This window comes from Girardinichthys multiradiatus, chromosome X (assembly GCF_021462225.1).
Source record: "Girardinichthys multiradiatus isolate DD_20200921_A chromosome X, DD_fGirMul_XY1, whole genome shotgun sequence".
In the NCBI taxonomy this organism is placed as follows: domain Eukaryota; kingdom Metazoa; phylum Chordata; class Actinopteri; order Cyprinodontiformes; family Goodeidae; genus Girardinichthys; species Girardinichthys multiradiatus.
In genome coordinates this window covers 10805814-10826593 of record NC_061817.1, presented here as the reverse complement: position 1 = coordinate 10826593, position 20780 = coordinate 10805814, and the positions used below count along the sequence as shown (strand labels likewise).

The 20780-nt window shown below is 40.1% G+C and overlaps 1 protein-coding gene across 5 annotated transcripts in view; it reads left to right on the top strand.

The window, feature by feature from the left end:
• Window positions 1-7882: 7882 nt before the first annotated feature.
• Window positions 7883-20780, top strand: part of LOC124862616 (nuclear factor 1 X-type-like) — a 204789-nt gene continuing 191891 nt past the window's right edge. For 2 of the 5 annotated variants that reach the window (XM_047356644.1, XM_047356638.1), the window contains exon 1: window positions 7885-8785. In XM_047356644.1, the coding sequence (XP_047212600.1) occupies window positions 8783-8785 (3 nt within the window). In that variant the 5' untranslated portion in view covers window positions 7885-8782. Of the gene's footprint in view, window positions 8786-20780 lie in introns of all 5 variants that reach the window. The other 3 variants (XM_047356633.1, XM_047356635.1, XM_047356653.1) reach the window with 3 other exon arrangements.

Here is a 20780-nt window from a genome sequence, read left to right as displayed (position 1 = left end):
CTGAGAACTTACTAAGTTATCCAGTGGTTGAGAACAAGGCTTTCTGTAGCCCTCCTTTTTTGCATGGCTAAAATAATTAAAGTCAGAAACACAAAAGACAAGTACAGTCACACTCTGCAGATCTGACAAAAGACAGCTGAATGTGTGAGAAATGATCTGAATGAGCAAAACAAAGTGGATGAGCAGCAAAGTGTGACAACAGGCGGGTACTGAATGAGCGAGTAAAGCGACGGGTGGAGATGAGGACCAAGAGGCGGACAGATAGGCAGCCTGGGGAAAGAAAGAAGGGAACGAGGAGATAGCAGATAGTGAGCTGGGGTGAGGGGCAGCACATCTAAACAGACCGAGGCTCTAGTGGCTCTTCCTCTTTCTTTCATTGAGAGCCAGGAAAAAAGATTAGAGCAGCCGTGCTTTTCTCCTTATGTAGGGGGTGAGTAGGGAGGCCCACTCTTCACTTTCCCACCTCCCCCCCCCCTGCAGACGACACTCTGATGGTCCCAAACCAGAGCGAATTATATCACCCAGCAGCACTCTGCTTGAGGAGGAGCGTTTGCTCCAATCAAATGATGCCATTTCATATAGATTAGACAAAAGAATTAGTTTTTGGTTGTTTTTTTTTTAGGTTTGGAGCTTTGTAATTTATCACAACAAGAGGGATTTTGAAGGGTGCTGTGTGGCTTTGTACTCTCAACAGCACTCTGTTGGGATACTTCCTGGGAGCCTCTGGAGGGCCACGACTCACTGAAAGAACAAGAGGTTTGGATGTGTGTCCCATTCCTCACTGTGAAGCTCACCAAGTGCTAAACGCCTTTATTTTCCTCTCACATTCACATCGACTTACACAGCCAGCATCACACACACACAATCAGCCATTAGTCTATACAATAGACAGCTCTACAGCTCTGCTCTCACTCTGTTTCTCACATGCATGACACATAGAAGCAATGTGAGTTAATCAGACCTATAAACCCTCCTTGGCAGTGGGAGATAAGCGCAGTGCTGCTAGGCCTGCCCTCCTGAGAGCAGCGCTCCTCAATGCCGTGGAGCAGCCTGATAAGGCAGGGGAGTATGGGATACCCCCAAGAGATCCGTGCACATGCTCCGCTCAGCATCAGTTAGCCGAAATTCCTCGGCAGAGCCAGTAAGTACACAGCAGGGCCTGAGGATGAATCAATCATCTGTCACCATCAGGTGTTATTAACATCACCTCTGAGCCTGCAGGTGCATGAACAGGGATGTGTGAAGGAAACGTTGGTCTTTGTGTAAACACGGGTTATTGCTAAGGCAGTGGATTGCATGATAAAAACTGATCAGGGCACAGCTTTAGAGCATCTGGGGATCATAACATACCATGCATAAATGAAATCTCCCTTTAAGGTGCATATGGAACCTAATTAGTAATTGTTTTATCAGTTAAAACGCCCTTTTCAGTAAACACTTCTAAGTGACTTCAGCCTAATCCTGCTAAACAGAACTTTCTTACCTTAAAGTGTAAGAAGTCACTACACTTCCTCGCTGTTTTTTGTAATTAAAAAAGACCCATGATCTTGGTTTACACAGATGCTACTGCGCTTGTGGAGAGCTATTCTGCATCGAAGGAATGTTTGGAAGTGATATAAACAGCACAAAATTCAGCCAGAACTCTGAGAAAGAGTTGAAACACTGAGATCATGTTTTCGCCACACAGCTCTAACAGTCATTATGCTTAGAAATCCTGTCCTTCAATCTGACACATCACTCAAAGACAGACGCATTCTTTTCTTACTACTGATGCATAATCTCACCAAGAAAAATTGTAGAAAATCCCAACTTTAAACTCAGTACATACATTCAGTGGAGAAACTCCCAGCTAAGAATGAATTGTTCTTAACAAAATCACTGGTGACATAATTATACATCAACAATTAGTAATAGCCCTTTTGTCAACAGCACCTATTATTTTCCTATACCATTTTATTAGGTTGGAGCATACATACTGTTTCTTCAGATCATTTAGAGCCCTGGGTCCTTATGCCCTTTTCTAATAAGATCACCCAAAAGGTTTTCTATAGGATTTAGATCTGAGGACTGAAAGCATAGAAGAAGGTTGCTTTGGTGTCTGGTTAATTTGTTCTGCATTGATTTAGCTGCATGTTAGAGATTATTTACCTGCTGAAAGACCCAATAACCCAATAAAATCTCTTGGTGTTCATGATGCCATGCACTCTAACAAGGTTGCCAAAGCCTTTGGAACAGAAACAGGCCCATAAGATAACAGATCTTCCACCGTGCAGCGGGCAGAAGGTGCCTTTCCACATAATCATCATTTGTTTCACTGCAAACCCACCTAGAGTGTTGGCTGTTGAAAAGCTTAATCTTAGTGTCATCTGACCAAAGGATTCCAGTTAGTCTCTGTAACATGCTTACGTTTGTAGGATGTATTGGTTGTTATGGAGACCTGGTGAGCCTAAGATGTCCCTCTTTGTTGTAGTTCTCTAACAGTGAGTTTTGGGGAATTATTTTCCTCCCTTACAATTCTGCTCAGAGGTCAAAGGATAAATACGGTTCTTCATCCCAACAAATGCCCAGCGGCTAAAAGAAATGGGCATCTGCGTCCCATCGTATTTATATCCCACGAACACAGGGAGGCATTTATTACTAATTAGAAGTGCCTAATAACTATTTTTCAATTTGAAAGGTGAAGAAACAACAAACAAATTGCTTCACTTCCATTTATTTGAAAAGGATGGTTAGGGGTGCAAATAATTGCGCCACCAGTGATTTGTAAAACATGGTTCATCAACATGGAATATTTCTCCCACTGAATCAGTATAAATCAAAAGGTTAGAATTAGAGTTAAAAGGTTGAATTTTTCAAAGATTTTTATTGTGAGACTTTCTGTATTGGAATCAGTTTTATTCATCACGTTTGTGCACACAAACAAGAGAACTGACTTTTAAATAGACATACGTGACTGGAGGAAAATATGACTTTATTTTCAGGTTTTTTACACAGGCTTTAATGGGGGTGCCAATAAATGTGTCCAAACCCATATCCTGTATGTGTGTTGAAGAGATGATGACTAGAAGTTCACAATAATTTATGTAAATGAAATGAACAATAAACGGAGCAGTTATTCTATAAACTGATCGGATGAATAAAAATTTGAAAGGGAAATCATGAGATATAAAAAGTAGTTACTCACGGTGAATTATGAGCCTCATTACATGTTTTTCCAATATTAAAATCATACATAGAAAATATAATTAAATATGGCAAATTGACTGGTTCTTGTTCTGGACTGTTTCAATATGGAAATAAATACTCTTCAATATGATTACAAGGCATAATAGAGATGTATCTCTTTGTTCTTTAAATATAACCATAATTGCCTCATGCTAACATAATGTAGTCCATTGTGATTATGATACAGACACAAACCTTCTTAAGACTTCAGTAATGCTCCTAACAATCACTCAGTGTTCATTTGTCTCTGTCCTCCTATCTTTTATACCCAATAGTTTATTGTAAAGCTAAAATTCATCTCTAAGGCAGCTTCTGTCCCTTCTGTGCAGCCTGCAGCAGCAGCAGAGACCTAAGCAGGGTGGCTCCAGGCCTGCCTTAGAACACGGTGTCACCACTCAGACATATATTGCAGGTCAAAATGCGTCCGGATTTAAACCAAAAGAGAGAGGGAGGAAATAATGACTGCTGAGCATGAGCCGGTTCCAGTGGCCCTGCCAAGGTCAGCATTCCTCTCTTAGTTGTTGCCTGGTGGAACTTTTGTTTCACAGTTTAGTGCAAACCTCCAGTGCGAGACAGTAGCTATATATTTACCCAAGGTAGCATAGGAGAAGATCTTTGGATCTATACAGAAGAATTTCCTGTGCCACCTTTGCTTTTTAAATGCATGCTTTTCTGTATTCAGTGGACAAGTAGTTCACTATAAAATGGAATTTTGGAGGATATTAAATATTAATCATGAAAATTGTTCCCATTTTACTCAGGCATATTAGTTTGTTAACTTAATGTTTTACAATAATTAAATTCTAACAATGTTAGCTACTTTATTTTGTTAACAAATCCCAGCTAAACATTTTGATTGGAATTTAAATGAAGATGCTTGTTCAGTTAGCCATTAGTTGTTCTCCTTTGTGTGTGGTGTCCGGCAACACTAAGATAATTTTTTTATTATCAGTGAATCTATCAACCTTTTGAAAGTTATGAACTTTCATCTGACTTGTGGTGGAGAGTTTCTGGGTTGGACCAAGTATTCAAGCTTTACCTAGCTTAGCGACAGCTCTTTAGTCAAACTCGCTAGCTAGCTTTGTCATCCAGTGTTAAAAAGAAACAAAAACGAAGAATTGTTTTGTGATTGAGACTCAAAACATTAATGAAATAGTAATAAACTTTTAAGCAAGGTAGTGTAAACCACAGCTAAGATATGTTGTTCAGTCCATATCTGTGATATTTTAACTCTTAGCTACAAACCATTCTTATTTTTTTCCCTCCTTTTTTTACATAAGAGACCCTGGTTAGAATTGACCTAAGTTAGCTGAAAAAATAGGTTTTCAAAATAGGTTGGAGTTTTTTAGCTAGCCAACATAATCTTTACAAAGAAATGTTGATTAAAATCTACACAAATCAAATTAAAGCACATTTTACATCAATTTCTTGGAATTAATTATAACAATTTGTTTTATCTTTGTCATCCAATTTGTTGCTGGTGAAAGTGTTGCCAATTGTAATAAGGAGAGCAAAAGAGGAGCATTCAACAAGCAGAGGAACTATACATACAGGCAGGCCTGTTTAGTAAAATCAGACTAACATTAAAAAAGGAATGGCAGCAAAAAGTGATGGAGTTTTCCGCGATCAGTGTGTTTATACTAGAGTTACAGAATGGGGTCACAGTTTCAGGAGCATTCTAAGTTTTCTACAGCTTCTTCAGATTTTAACTTTATGCCTTGGAATGATAAAAATGCATGATCGCTTTATTTAAAAACGAGAAAAACTCGCTTATTGCAGATAGTAACAGTCTGGCCGCACACGGAGCTAATTAGGAGGGAAAAGGCGCAGCCAGCTTCTCTGTTTTCTCCCACAGAGGCCCGCAGCTGCAGGCCGCACACTGAACAGAAAAATGGCCACACACCCTCACACACATTAATATTTACTAACTTAAATTATTCATTGGTTCTAATAAAAATAGATGCAAATCAGAAAACCTGACGATATAGTACATGGACGGAAGATTACTTTAAAAACTTTAAAAAAAGATTCGAATTTCTTAGAAAAAAATAGCTTTTTTTTCACACAAACGAACGGTGTGATTAATTTATTTATTTAGTTATTTATTCATTTACTTATTTATTTATTTATTATAGGTGTTGTGTTTTATTTTAATAAAAACACTAGAGGCCTAAACGAAGTAGCTGCGTGTTTTCTGGGCTTTGTGATTTGTCAAAAAAATACCAATACAAATTCGCTTCTAAATAAATTTACTGACATTTGTTAGGCCCAAATGATATTAAAATTAAAAAAATGAACAAAAAACAAAGACAACAATCGCTTGGAACTAGCTTTACGATAAAGACGTTTACCCTATCAACATGAAATAAAACAAAAAAGAAGATCATCAAGTAGGCTAATTTATTATATTACGTTATCTGTTGACATTAATGATACAATAACACTTTTTTATGTTTATGCAAATATGTTATTTGTATACAAATTACATGCAGGCTTTTAAATAATAACATTATTTATTTATTTATTTGTTTATTTTATTTCTATAACTTTTGCATAAAAGTAAAAGAAAAGAAAGTCACTTCCCACTAACTTATCTTCCGACTTTTATTGTGTTGTTTACCCTAGCCCTGGCAACAGCAAAAAAATCTACTTTGCTCGTCACTGTTGCTACGTGACGTCGGCAGTTGCGCACACGCTTAAAATTCTATATTTTTCCTAAAAGGTAATGGAAAAAAAACAACGCTTCGATTTGGTGATTTATTCATGCATGCAGCAGGACGGTAGCTCCATCTCTGCAGAAATTATTTCTAATTTTCCCCAGCTTCTTCTTCTTCGCTATTTTTTGTTTGGCGGGGGGGGTGGGGGGGGGCTATTTGTGATGAATTAATATCGTGTTTTACCAGAGGCGCTGTTCTCCTGCCAGGAGTCGCGCACCTGCGCATACTCTAGCATATTTGGGCTTCTAACTTCTGCCCAGACTGCTCGCTTTATTTGTGACCAAATAAACCACATGGTTGGAGCAAGGCGGGGGTGTTTTGTTCGGATTTGGTTCAGATGGACTCTTAGGCCCCGCAGCATGACTTTGCAGGGTTGGCTGTGTGTAAAACGTGACAAATAAAGCCTTTACACTAAAATCAATCAGAATTATGTTTTAAATACATGCTCAGATTATTCAAATGTATTATATAATTAACCCGTTTTTGTTAAACGTAAGCAAATGTGCCAAAATATAACTAAGCTATACAACACGTTTAATAAACTACAGTGAATATGGATATTATCTGCACTAAAAAAAATGAACTTTGAAGGTATTAAAATTTGCCACTAAACACTTGATCAGACACATTTGTTTTTATTTTTAATGTTAAACAACGGTTCAGTCCAAACAATAATAACTGGGTTGTTTGGACTGAACAATTAGGGGCAACCAGTGTTGCTTCTACCATTACACTGTTCTATACTGTGCTCCCCCAGCACTGTAGAACTGGTGACAAATCCAACCAGAATTTAACTAAAGATGTTGGTCCAGTCAACCTTCAGCAATTCTCATTCTTTGCGTGTCCAACAGACCGGTAATGCTGATATGTTTAGATGATTTGTTTTATGATTGACTATTCTAACTCAGTTGGGGTAAGAGTTTCAGTTTGCATTGAGCTTTAACTAGTTCAGCAAAAGGGCGTAGGCTACAGTCAAACTTTCATGTTAAAAAGACACAAAAATTAAGTAACTGGTTTTTTATTACAAACGTTTTAAACCCATTCTACGAAAGGCGCCATGTAAACCTTTACACTGTCAACCAAAGCTTATAGGTGTAGTGTTCATTGGCATCAACTGAAGCTCTGCCTGGTAGCAAGACTGGGTTGAGTATTCAAGGAAAAGGATTAGCACAACCACAAGTTGTGTAACTGTTCTTAGTTTACTAATTTTACAAACTCATTCATTATACAACCCACATAAACATATCAGTCTTAACGTTCTCTCCTGGATACAGGGTACAACGAATGAAAACAGCTAATGATTGGCTGGATCAACATCTTCAGTTAAAATGCAAATAAAAGCGTTCAGGTAGGATTTGTCAGCTGATGTTAGAATGTATTCATTATTGAAAATGATCTACACAAAGGAATATGCTTCATTAGTATTTAAATTATTTTAATGGTTAATATTTAATATTCTCTAAATATTTTTTTCATAGTGAGCTTCTTAGCCCTGCAGGGGCCTTTTAAAAATAGACTTAAAAATGTGTTGATATTTCACAAATGAAACAACTGTTCCATTTAAAAAATGTAGAGGATTTTACTGATTTAGTTGAACAGGTACATTTTAAAATTTGTTGAAATGTTTTGTATTTTAACTGATAAACGTGCATAATTTCAACCCAGAAATATTTAAGAAATCTACCTAAATAAAATGAATGCTATTTTCTGGACCAGTTATATTGGTTAAATTCTAACACCTTGTTTATCAGTGTGTGTTTCAGTTTAAAGGCTTGCTCAGCTCAGCTCAGCAGATCTAGTGATAGAAGTTATCAACACGGGTTCAGGTTTGTAAAAGGTCTCCTCCAAAAACATTTCTCCTAACCTCCAAATCCCCCCTCCGCTTCGCTCCCTCCCGCCCTCGCTGTCGGCCCCGAGCTGCCCCTACACTGTAGCCGGTGAGAGCCTCTAATCCCCTGCGTCCATGGTTTACTCTGAGCTCGTATTTAATTCCTCTAAACCCCCAGCTGCCGCCTGCTTACTCACTGAACGCGACAGACTGCGGACCGCTGCGGTTATTAATAATTCACCAGCTCCTCTCCTCTGCTCTCCGCGCAGCGCCGCTCCGCTTCTCCGGCCGCGGCCGCGGGACATACCGCAACGCTCTTCCTCCCCTGGTTGGCTGCGTGCGTGCGTGCGTGCAGCCACGCTGTGTTTCCCCACTTTCAGCACTTTGTTTACTCGATTTCAGCTGCTCGGTGTCACTCACACGCCACGGTCACGTCTCCGTCGCTGGTAGGCTGCGTTCTGCTCTGATGTCTCTGAGCTCCGGACGGTGAGTTTGGTCTGAGGCGTCCCTTCTCTCGGCGGACTCTGAAGGAACAGGTGGATGAAGAGCTGCACGTTTTCGGATCAACAAAAAGCCGGGGATCGAGTGCATGCATGAAAGGGGAGAAAGGCGTCTAAATCTGCAGGAGCAACAGCTGATCGGGTGAGCGCAGAGAGAGAAGGCTACTTACGGTCCGTTTCCGCCGCCTCGGGCTCTGTCGGTGGCCGGGTCCGCGGACGGGGAATCGATTGTCGAGCTCAGCACCCACGAAGTTGGAATGTCATAGGAACATCGAGCTGAAACGGAACAGAAACTGTCTTGATGAAGAGAGCCGGCTCGGATTAGTAACGAGGAAAGTTGACCCGCAGACTCCCCCAGCACTGTAGAATGGTTACCGGGCAGCAGGCCGAGAATTAGGCCCAGCAGAACAAGAACCAGGCACTTTTCTATCTCCCACCTTTTTTCTGGAAGCTGAACTTTGGAAAGTGGAAAATGGCTCTTTGAGAGTGTTGGCACATTTCCCCACACCACAATGGTACGTGCTGTGTAAACTAATAATTTGCTTATTTCTGTACTTTCCTGTACTGAAACAAAGTTTTAATAGAAACAAATCAATTTCCAGATCATTCTTGTGTGCCAAGGTCCCCCAGCAGCTTTATTATGCAAACGGGATTCATTTCTTAAAATTGGTTTCCAAACTTTTACCCAAATCAGTGTCCAGCCCACCCAGAGCTGTTTCATCCACATTGAGAACCTGACTCCTCTCATTAGTGCTCCTAGAAGCAAGGGGGTCTGTGCGCTATTTATAGCCATACATACAGATGAAGCGCACTATTGCATGTCATGCACAGTGGGGAAAGATGGGTTAAGGTTACACTGTGATACGTGAGGGGCCCCTGTATAAAGGATGGAATATTCAGTTATGCGTAATTACGCACAGCGCTTGTGACTTGTTTAAACCTCTAAGAAGCCGTCAGACAGTAGAGGGCCACGTTTAACATCCTCTCAGTAGACATATTGATTTTTCTTTGAAGATTTATTACGTGAATCTCCAAAAGCTTTTTTAAGATTAATAATACACAGTAAAGTGAATAAGTATTCAGTTTGTCTTGTTATAAGCCAAATAAAAATTTATTTTATTGGGACATCTTGCAATAGACCTACACAAAGTAGTGCATAATTGTAAAGTGTAAGGAAAATAAGTACTATCCAAATGTATTTACCGATAAAAAAATGAAAAGTACAGAAAGTATTTAGCTCCAGTAAATAAATACTTTTGCATCAGTTATAACCCCAGCTCTGAACATCCTGAGATGAAATGTTTTTCCCATGTTTCTGTGGAAAATCGTTTAACTTTGGTCAGACTGGAATGAGAGCACCTCTAAACATCAACCTGCCTTGCAATAGATTTTCAGGTGTTTTAGGTGTGGACTTTGACTAGGACACTCTAACTCATGAATATACTTCGATCTAAACCATTCCATTACAGCCTTGCCTGTGTGTTTTGGATAGTTGTCTTACAGAAATGTGAGCCTCCACCCTAGTTTTTTCAGACTCAAGTAGCTTTCCTACCAGATTGACCATCTTCCTATCAACTCTGACCAAGTTCCCCGTCCTTGTTGCAAAATAATCCCACAGAACAATGCTGCTACTACCATGTTTCAAAGTGGGGATGCTGTGTTCAGCATGGGTTCATAGTTAGTCGTTGGGTCAGATCTAAAGGGTTCATGGATTGGATTCAACCGAGCTCTCTGAGATGTTCAGAGTGGATATTGTTTTGTAATTATAACATTAAACTTTTCCACCACGTTCTCCCTTACCTGTCTGCAGTGTTCCTTGGTCTTGATGATGCTGTTTGTTCACTAATGTTCTCCAACAAACCTCTGAGGCCTTCACAGAACAGCTGGATTTCACCACACTTATTAGGTTTTTGTTTGTAAAAAGTAAAAGAATAACACATTTAACTTGTTCTTCCCACTTCACTATGATACACTGCTTTGTGTTGGTCTATCACATGAAATCCTAATGAAATACATTAAAGTTTATGGTTGGAATGTGTAGAAAGTTTAAGGGGTGTGAATAGTTTTGAAAAGTATTGTACTTGTTCCTACATTTCTTTCATATAGGATACATGTTGAACAGATGTTCTGTGAGCTCCTAAAACATATATTCAGAGAAAATCCTCTGCTTTTACATTTATTAGTAAAAACTGTGCTTGTGAAAAACTCTCATATCTGGCTAGAACATATCCTTGACCCTTAGACGGACTCGTTCCTGGCATGAAATGAGTCAAGTCAGGCAGTAGTTAGAGGAACCTCCTACATACAACCTTGAAGCTGCTGAGATACCAGGGAGGGATCTTATTTGCACATGAATATGGAAGATTATTAGGATGAATAATTATTTGTTTATGAGCACCCTCGCTTGGCGTGGCAGCTGCCCAAGAAGCTCATCAGTAAAAATGATACAGAATTTAGGACAGGCCTCACATGGGATTATCTCCACTTGTTATTCTCCTACTTCCAGCACATCTTTATTTAGTTATTTAATTATTTTTTTAAGAGATGCTGTACAGTTAACTTGTGCCAAACATTTCAGCTGGTATTGGTTTAGTCAGAAATGCACTGGAGGTACCTGTCAATCAGTGTCAAGATTAATTTGTTTTCCCCTGAGGATGATGGCCCAACCCAGTTGCCTGGATAAAGCACATGTTTGCAGAGAAGATCTTTATCTGAGTAATTTACATGTTCTCGATATTATCTTTGTCATTTCTGAAAGGTAAACAGAAAATGGTTCCTATGAACCATCATAAGTAATCATGATATTTAGGTCCCTCATGTACATAAATTAGACCTTGGATTAGGTTTAACATGATGCAGGAAAATTATAATCTTATGTGGAGTTTGCCAGAAATATAAGGCATTAAAAGATAAAAAAAACTAAAACTAAAAAAAATAACTAATTATTTTATTTAAAAATGTATTTATTCATATTCTGTGTGTGTGTGTGTATGTGTGTGTGTGTGTGTGTGTGTGTGTGTGTGTTTGTGTGTGAGTGTGTGTGTGTGGACAGTCCTCCATATGATGATCCAGCGGGTGGTTTTTCAGTCATGTGTGATCTTCGTCTTGGCCGTTTGCTGCATATGATGTCATCCCTCGCTGTATATAGAGAATATCATGCCGTTGTGTTTGTCCTGGCCCTGACGTTTCCTTGGAAAACAAATAAGAATCATAGCTGGCTGTAATAGCTTATGTGTCGTACGGTCTAAAGATGGAAACTCTGATATAGGCTGAAACGATACAAATCTCAGGATGGTGAGCTTGGACAGCTTTCTAAGGTTGATTGGTTTAAAGATGCACCATTTCAAAATCATCAATTCAATTCAATTCAGTTTATTTATATTGCGCCAATTCACAACACATGTCGTCTCAAGGCACTTCACAAAAGTCAGGTACATACATTCCAATTAATCCTAATCATTGAACAGTGCAGTCAGATTCAGTTATTTATTCAAATTGGATAAAAAGTTTTTCTATCAAAGGAAACCCAGCAGATTGCATCCAGTCAGTGACTTGCAGCATTACGTCCTCCCAGATGAGCACAGTGAACAGTCACTGGCGTTGACTTTGCAGCAATCCCTCATACTGAGCATGCATGTAGCTACAATGGAGAGGAAAAACTCCCTTTTAACAGGAAGAAACCTCCAGCAGAACCAGAACCAGGCTCAGTGTGAGCGGCCATCTGTCACAACCGACTGGGGTTTGAGAGAACAGAGCAGAGACACAAAAAGAATACAGAAGCACTGATCCAGGAGTCCTTTCTATGGGAAGGAAAAGTAAATGTTAATAGATGTAGCTCCTTTAGTCGTTTCACCTAGAAAGAAAGAACAGATAAACTCTGAGCCAGTTTTCAAGGTTAGAGTCTGAAAGAGAGCACACATAATTAGTTACAGTAAAGCTCAGTCAATTGCCATGTCTAGGAGAGAGAAAGGGTTAAACACTGAAAGACAGGGCCATGTGGATCATCGGTAGAAGGTGAGCATTAAGTTGTTGCCAGCAGAAGCTTGGACGATGCCCCTCTCCAGAAAGGTGTCACAGGTTGACACAGAGTCAGGCCAGCTGTAGCTTCTAGGAAGAGAAAAGAGAGAACAAGGTTAAAAGCTTAAATAACAGCAAATAATGCAAAATTGGAGAGTAGTGTGAGAATGTAGCGAAGAGGGTGAAAGTGGTCATTATGTCGTCCAGCAGCCTAAGCCTATAGCAGCATAACTACACAGATAGCTCAGGATAACCTAAGCCACTCTAACTATAAGCTTTATCAAAAATGAAAGTTTTAAGCCTTGCCTTAAAAGTAGACAGTTTGTGCATCTAGAGCCCATTGATGGTCATTGTTATACTAAAAACCACAACGATCGAGATACCTCTCTCTGTCAGACTCTCTGTCAGATTATAACCATTGGAAAAGAGAGGGGGTCATACAGGTAGCAGAAATGGAGGGTGTGTTTGCACCTCAACCATAACTGAGCCGGTTTAGGCTAAACCTGATTCCCTCTTACTCCAACCAACAGGGAGGGAGGAAGGCGCCCTCCCTAATAACCTAAGCCACTCTAACTATAAGCTTTATCAAAAAGGATAAAGCTTTTTGAAAAAGCTAATACACCAATTAGCTTTTTGATTTCATTTAGAAGTTGCAAAAATAATTAGGCTTGAGTAGGTTTATAGGTTAATACAGTGTCAAAATTAATATTTTGACGAGTTTTTTTGCAAAGTAATCTTCACTTATTGGATTGCAGGCCAGTTTAACATCTGAAATATAATGAACAGCATTCATGGGTTTGAAAAGTTTTTTTTAAAAGCCATCTGGTTTCCACTAGCAAACTCAATGCAGAGAGAACACAGGCCAGGTTTGGAACCTAGCAACCCACAATGCAGCTGACTCAGGCTCAAAATCATTATTTTCAGTTTGGTCCAATTCGATTCAATTCAGTTCTGTTCAATTCCATAAAATTCATCTGAATTCGGATTAATTCAGTTCAGTTTAATTTAATCTAGTCCATTTAAATGTATTTTAGTTCCATTCAGTTTTTAGCTGTGCAGTGTTAGTTCAAAACAAAACCTATCTCTAGGTATTTTAGAGACTGTATTAGTCTCATTATAATTCAGTACATTTGAGATATGTGTAATACAATAAGAAACATAACACTGTCCCATCAAGCTCATTCCAAATAAATTCAGTGCAGTTCAAAACAATAAAGTGATTATTTGAAGTTTCCCACAATAAAACACCTCAGCAGTCACTGGTCCAGTTTTAATAGAATTCCATTTGAACAAGATGGTACATTTCTGTGCAGACAATGACGTACCACGACTTCAAGTGTTTGCATTACAATGCAGCAAGACGCATGCTTAGCTTTGTCTAGGTAAGGGGACCTAGGAGGCATAGATTAGCGACATCTATCAAGACCTCAAAGGCAACTCATTGAGGGAAAATAGTTTTTGCTCAGTTTGTGTGCCCTTATTGTAAAACTGCTGCCTTTTACTCTGAGGATTAACTTCCTCAGGCCAGATTGTTCTGACATTGCAGCATACATATCAGAGTAGCATACATTGCCTCAATAAAAATGAATGGTTAATTATTAGTCCACCATGTGAATAGGAGCCATCAGTTTATAAGTACTTAATTGGGTTAGGGTCAGGGAAAAGGGTATGCATGTCTAACAATTATGGCTGTCAGTTTGATAAACTAAACTAATTTGCTAAACTAGTATGGTCACTCGACAGAACAGATGGTTTGTCTTTTATTTCAGTGAGAGTCTAAAGCTGGAGACACACTACACCATTTTCTGGCTGTTTGCGGAAGGATGAAGATGTTTCAAGAAAACACGTGATACAAAGTAAAACGAAACAAAATTCCCCTTTTAGCATGCTTTTTGGAAAAGTCTTAAAATCAACATTTCAAAAATGGATAGTGATAATACTGAATAGGAACAATTTGTTTATTTAATTTAGCAAACAATTTACAAATAATGCAGAGACCATGCTAAGGGAGTAACACTTCACAAATGTCACAGTTCTTTACATACCTCGCCTGTGAGGTCAATGGTCAGTACAGTAGATTTTTATTTGTCATTGTATTTAGCCTTGAATAAAATAAAGAACATGATATATTTTTTATTAAATAAAACCTGTTTGTGAAAAAAAATTCCAAAAACAAATCGTGAAATAAAAATATACAACCATTTTAGTGTAGATTCAGAACATGGCCTGCACCTCAATGCATCCAGATTGGCATTATAATCAATAGTGAGGGTAACTGCAGTAGCCGTTGTGGGAAGAGAGGCACTTTCATAACGTGGTTACATTACTTTCAGCTTATGTTTATGTTGTTATAGCTTTGAACATCATCTGAATTGTTAGCGAAGGGCTGTTTGATTGCTACACACAGCTGGGTTTATACGCAGCCAACCAGCTGGGTTTATAAATCTTTTTAGCTGTTGGTTTTAAACTAAATAACTACATTCAACTTGGAGCTAGCATCCTGAAAGCCCAAAGCTTTTTTTTTAAATCCACCTTGCTTTCATCATCGTCACAGTAGAGGAATGACAAACCATAAAATTCTCAAACGGCAGACTTTAATGAACGTTTGTGAGGGAAGGGGGTTTGTCTGTGCAGTGTGGCAGAGTCCCACACTTTAGTTACACATTTAAACAATGCAACATTCCTGTGGGTTCTTTTTGTACACATGCGTAGCTCATGAAACAATAAACATTATTGGATTCACAAAAACACTTTGATTTTTGCTAGCTAAAACTAATCTAAGAGCCCCTGTTTTTTTTTTGCATTTCCAAGAATAGGAAAGAGAATCTGTAACTAATGTAGAATGACCCAGCTCAGGTTTGACTCTTCTGCAGACTGTGTTTTTTGTGAACTGGAGCTTCGTTAGCTGCTAACAGTTAGCCAGTTGGGGTATTATTAGGGTGACCAGACGTCCCCAATTTCCAGGAATGTCTCAGATTTCAAAGAATATAAATGTTGCATGTTATTACGGTAACCGGGGGTAGAAAGTTCAATTGAGCATGTTGCACACAACAACAGCTGTTACGGTAGCTGTCCACGCTGCTGTTAATGTTACAGACAGAGTAGAAGAAGAGCTGAGCACGCTGCCTTGGACTGGGCTAATCCTTGCTGTGATGAAGGTGTGGTTCACTGCAGGAAACGTTGTCAACATTCACTGTGCCCAGGTAAAAAAATATAAGGCTGGGATATGTTTTGCTTTACTAAAGGTAAGAACCCAAATGCAAATAAACCAAGCTTTTATGAACGTATAGGACAACAAAAGGCAAGATGGGAGCACAGGGAATAGCTGCAGCTGAGTGAGGGAGAGAGGGAGAAATCACTTTTGAAGTGCTGCCTGAATTAGGAAAGTGGAGTGCTACAGTGCCAACAAGAGTTTCTCCAAAGTAAAATGTTTTAGAATCGATTAGTGACCTTTAGTTTATATTTTCAGAGCTAGTTATTAGTTGTTTTGTCAATTTATTGTTGTGATATGTGAACATAGACTTTCAGACTGAGGGGTGTTTGACTCCCCAGTTTGGACATATGAAAGTTCCTCACAAACAATAAAAGAGTCAGTAACAGAGAAAGTGAATGAGGTAAGAACTGCATGAACTGAGAATGATGAGGAGGGAGAGAGAATAACCTGGTTAAATGTGCATTTCCTCTGTTGTATGACCTTGTAGCTCCAAATGAAAATAGTTGGGTTTTTTTGCTAAATATAGCATGTTCAGCATATCATCACCTGAGAAAACTAGTCAAATAATTTAAAAAAAAGGTTAATATTTATGCAATTATATTATGATTATCCTAGTTTCTCATCTGAAAATAACCAACTTCTAAAGGGTTTCTGAAACAAAAATCTTATGGAGGAAAATAGACTGATAGAAAGTAGAGCAAAGCTAAGCGAAGGGAAAGAAAGAGTGTTAGACAGAAAAGGAGGAGAGGAAAGAAGACAGACATTTCTATTGCTATTACTTCATTTGTTGTATCACTCTTAGGTAATACTAACAACAGTATGGATAGATACTTTCCTGCTATCACACTTGATTTTTATTGTTAAATTATGAATAAATATTTTATAATAAATGAAACCATAACTGTACCAATGTTTTATTATTCAGGGTCCATTTTATTAACTTGCACTAACTTCACCAGAAAAAGTCACGTACTGACAGCAACTGGACAGCGCTTTGTGAGACAGACTTCACTTTGATGTGAAATATTGTGGTGTTTTATTATCGCAGGATCTCATGGCACAAGATCTTATTAAACCTCTAATGTATTCAAAACGTGCAAGACCCAAACAGAAACGTCTGGGTATAAATACAGATGCTGTAACACCGCTACACTTCAGTAAGAAAAACAATTAGTGTTACTTTATATGGATCAATCTCAGCTTTACCACATACCATTTTAACTTTAAAATTTTAGAATCAGAATCAGAATCAGAATCAGAAAAGCTTTATTGCCAAGTACGTTTTTGGACATACAAGGAATTTGTTTTGGCGTAGTCGGTGCAATACAATACAAATTAAACAGTATAAACATATCTACAATATAATATAAATATATGTGCACAGTTTTAAGTGAGTGAGAGTAAATATAGAGCAGTATAAGATGCAAGAGCAATACAACAGTGCAGGTGATCATTGTGCAAGTAAAGCAGTGCAAGTAAAGCAGGAGTCCAAGCTGAGCGTTAATGTAACACATAGAGTTACAGGTTACAGGTGTCCTGTCAGCAAAAAAAGGGGGGGTGTGGGGGAAAGGGAGAGTGTCAAGGTGGTTTCCGGGCTTTGTTAACCAGGCTGGTGGCAGATGGGAAAAAACTGTTCTTGTGGCGTGAGGTTTTGGTCCGGATGGACCGCAGCCTCCTGCCAGAGGGGAGAGTCTCAAAGAGTCTGTGACCGGGGTGGGAGGGATCAGCCAGAATCTTCCCTGCCCGCTTCAGGGTCCTGGAGGTGTACAGTTTCTGGAGCGACAGTAGACTGCAGCCAATCACCTTCTCAGCAGACCGAATGACACGCTGCAGCCTGCCCTTATCCTTGGCTGTAGCAGCGGCGTACCAGATGGTGATGGAGGAGGTGAGGATGGACTCAATGATGGCTGTGTAGAAGTGCACCATCATAGTCTTTGGCAGGTTGAATTTCTTCAGCTGCCGCAGGAAGAACATCCTCTGCTGGGCTTTCTTGATGAGGGAGCTGATGTTTGGCTCCCACTTGAGATCCTGGGAGATGATGGTTCCCAGGAAGCGGAAAGATTCCACAGTGTCAATTGTGGAGTCACAGAGGGTGATGGGGGCAGGTGGGGCTGGGTTCTGCCTGAAGTCCACAACCATCTCCACTGTCTTTAGAGCGTTGAGCTCAAGGTTGTTCTGGCTGCACCAGTCCAACAGATGGTCATACCTCCCATCTGTACGCAGACTCATCACCATCAGAGATGAGTCCGATCAGGGTGGTGTCGTCCGCAAACTTCAGAAGCTTGACAGACTGGTGACTGGAGGTGCAGCTGTTGGTGTACAGGGAGAAGAGCAGAGGAGAGAGAACACAGCCTTGGGGGGAACCGGTGCTGATGGTCAGGGAGTCAGAGACGTGCTTCCCCAGCCTCACGCGCTGCTTCCTGTCAGACAGGAAGTCAGTGATCCACCTGCAGGTGGAGTCGGGCACACTCAGCTGGGAGAGCTTCTCCTGTAGCAGAACTGGGACGATGGTGTTGAAGGCAGAGCTGAAATCCACAAACAGGATCCTGGCGTAGGTTCCTGTGGAGTCCAGGTGCCGGACTTCCGATTATGCCTTAAACAATGATTAAGTCTCAAATGAATTGGTTAAGGAACATTTGACTGCATACTGCTGTGTGTAACGAAGTCAACTTAATTTGTGAAGGTGTTGGTATCTTTTTACTTCACAACAATACATGTATTTCTTCCCTTTGCACTCCTCTTTTTAGGCTCTAATTAGGAATTAGAGCCGATAGCATTATTCATTAAACAGAGCTTGCCAGCTATTTATCACTGGAAAAACATTAGCATATTTGTTCCCTTTTCAGCTGTTTTCCGAGCAATCGGAACCAGATTTAGCATTGTAAATAATGCAGCAGCGAATGGATTGTACCAACTTGAATGCTGGGAAAAGAAATAACCAGTGGCAAGCCCCAAAAACATACAAAAAGAACCTTCTAAAACACACGCATACACATATATGCACACTCTTCTAATTACTGCCACCCACTCCCACACCATGTCTCATGTTCTGCACCTCCTGAGACGCAGGTGTAAAATATCACATTTTTCCAGCATTTCTCCCTGAGGTGATGCTGGCTTGAACTCACACAACGTAAATTTTCCCTTTCATATTCTCCTACACATTTTTTTCTACAAACAAGTTCCACCTTCTACCCCTCCTACTCTTTGATGTGCCTCCCTCCTCTGCACAGGTTTGCTAGCCCGTTACCAGGTAAAACTGAGAATACAGTTAAGTGTGAATGTAATGGGACTGGGTCAGTTATCTTCCCCAGGGGAAGAGAACCCTCTGATGCTCTAGAAACTTGATTGTGTTGATGCTGTTAATGGGTAGGACGGTACGATGGAGCAATGAGAAGGCTGTTAATCAGTGGCTGTGAAGATACCCGCCTCTCCTGCATAGATCAGAAATGTGGAAACCCAGGTGGTTTCTGTCCTTGTGTTTTGGTGCGGAGAAGACAATGAGTGAGATAGGGAAAGGCGGGAATTATGTATATGTGTTCCAATTAATCCATTTGAAAGCAAGCCAACACTCGGCATCATGCCCTCTTCCAATTCTGAGTTATTGTGTTTGTGGTTTTTGGAGAAAAATGAACAGACATGATAGAGAAAAGGTGCTGTGCAGGTCATGAATCTTATTTAAAATAAATATTCAGGTCAGCGCAGACTATAGAGAACTGACTTGTCTTGACTTGATTTAGTTCTTCAACCTCCACAACCCTGACCAATCTTGTGGTAATGTGCTAAAATACTGTTCCGTTCAAATGTTTTCATACACCTTGAACTCTTCCAGTTGTTCTGTGAAGGCTTTGGAGGTTTCATAGAAAATATCACTGAGCAAACAGCCTCATGAAGACCAAGGAGCTCAGCAGACAGGTCAAGGAGAAAAATCCAAGTGGTAACAGTATGGCAAAACCTATAGTAACTCTGAAGGAGTTCCACAGCTTAGGTGGAAGAATCTGCAGATGGAAGAATCACAAGAACATAATTATTGTTGAAGGAAAGCCAAACAAAGTCACATTTGCAGTTTGCCATAAGCCATATAGAGCACACATCAAACTGGTGGAAGAGGCTGCTCTGGTCAGATGTGTCCAAAATCAGCTGGGAAGCAGGTAGATGGGAAGATGAATGGAGCTAAATATAGGACAACCGTAGAATAAAACCTTTTAGAGACTGCAAAAGACTTGAGACTGGGGCAGAAGGTTCACCTTCTATCAGGGCAATGACCCAAAACATACAGCCAGGGCTAAAATTGCATGGTTTGGATTAGTATACACTCACCGGCCATTTTATTAGGTACACCTGTCCAACTGCTCGTTAACGCAAATTTCTAATCAGCCAATAACATGGCAGCAACTCAATGCATTTAGGCATGTAGACATGGTCAAGACTATCTGCTGTAGTTCAAACCAAGCATCAGAATGGGGAAGAAAGGTGATTTAAGTGACTTTGAACGTGGCATGGTTGTTGGTTCCAGACGGGCTGGTCTGAGTATTTCAGAAACTGCTGATCTACTGGGATTTTTACGCACTACCATCTCTAGGGTTTACAGAGAATGGTCCAAAAAGAGAAGATATCCAGTGAGCAGCAGTTCTGTGGGCACAAATGACTTGTTGATGCCAGAGGTCAGAGGAGAATGGCCAGGCTTGTTTGAGCAGATAGAAAGGCAATAGTAACTCAAATAACCACTCGTTACAACCAAGGCATGCAGAAGAGCATCTCTGAATGCACAACACGTCAAACCTTGAGGCAGATGGGCTACAGCAGCAGCAGACCACACCGGGTGCCACTCCTGTCAGCTAAGAACAGCAAACTGAGGCTACAGTTGCACAGGCTCACCAAAATTGGACAATAGAAGATTGGAAAAACGTTGCCTGGTTTGATGAGTCTTGATTTCTGCTGCAACATTAAGATGGTAGGGTCAGAATATGTTGTCAACAACATGAAAGCATGGATCCATCCTGTATTGTATCAATGGTTCAGGCTGGTGGTGGTGGCGTAATGGTGTGGGGGATCTTTTCTTGGCACACTTTGGGCCTCTTAGTACCAATTGAGCATCATGTCAACACCACAGCCTACCTGAGTATTGGTGCAGACCATGTCCATCCTTTATGACCACAGTGTACCCATCTTCTGTTGGTTTCTTCCAGCAGAATAACGCGCCATGTCATAAAGCACAAATCATCTCAGACTGGTTTCTTGAACATGACGATGAGTTCACTGTACTCGGATGGCCTCCA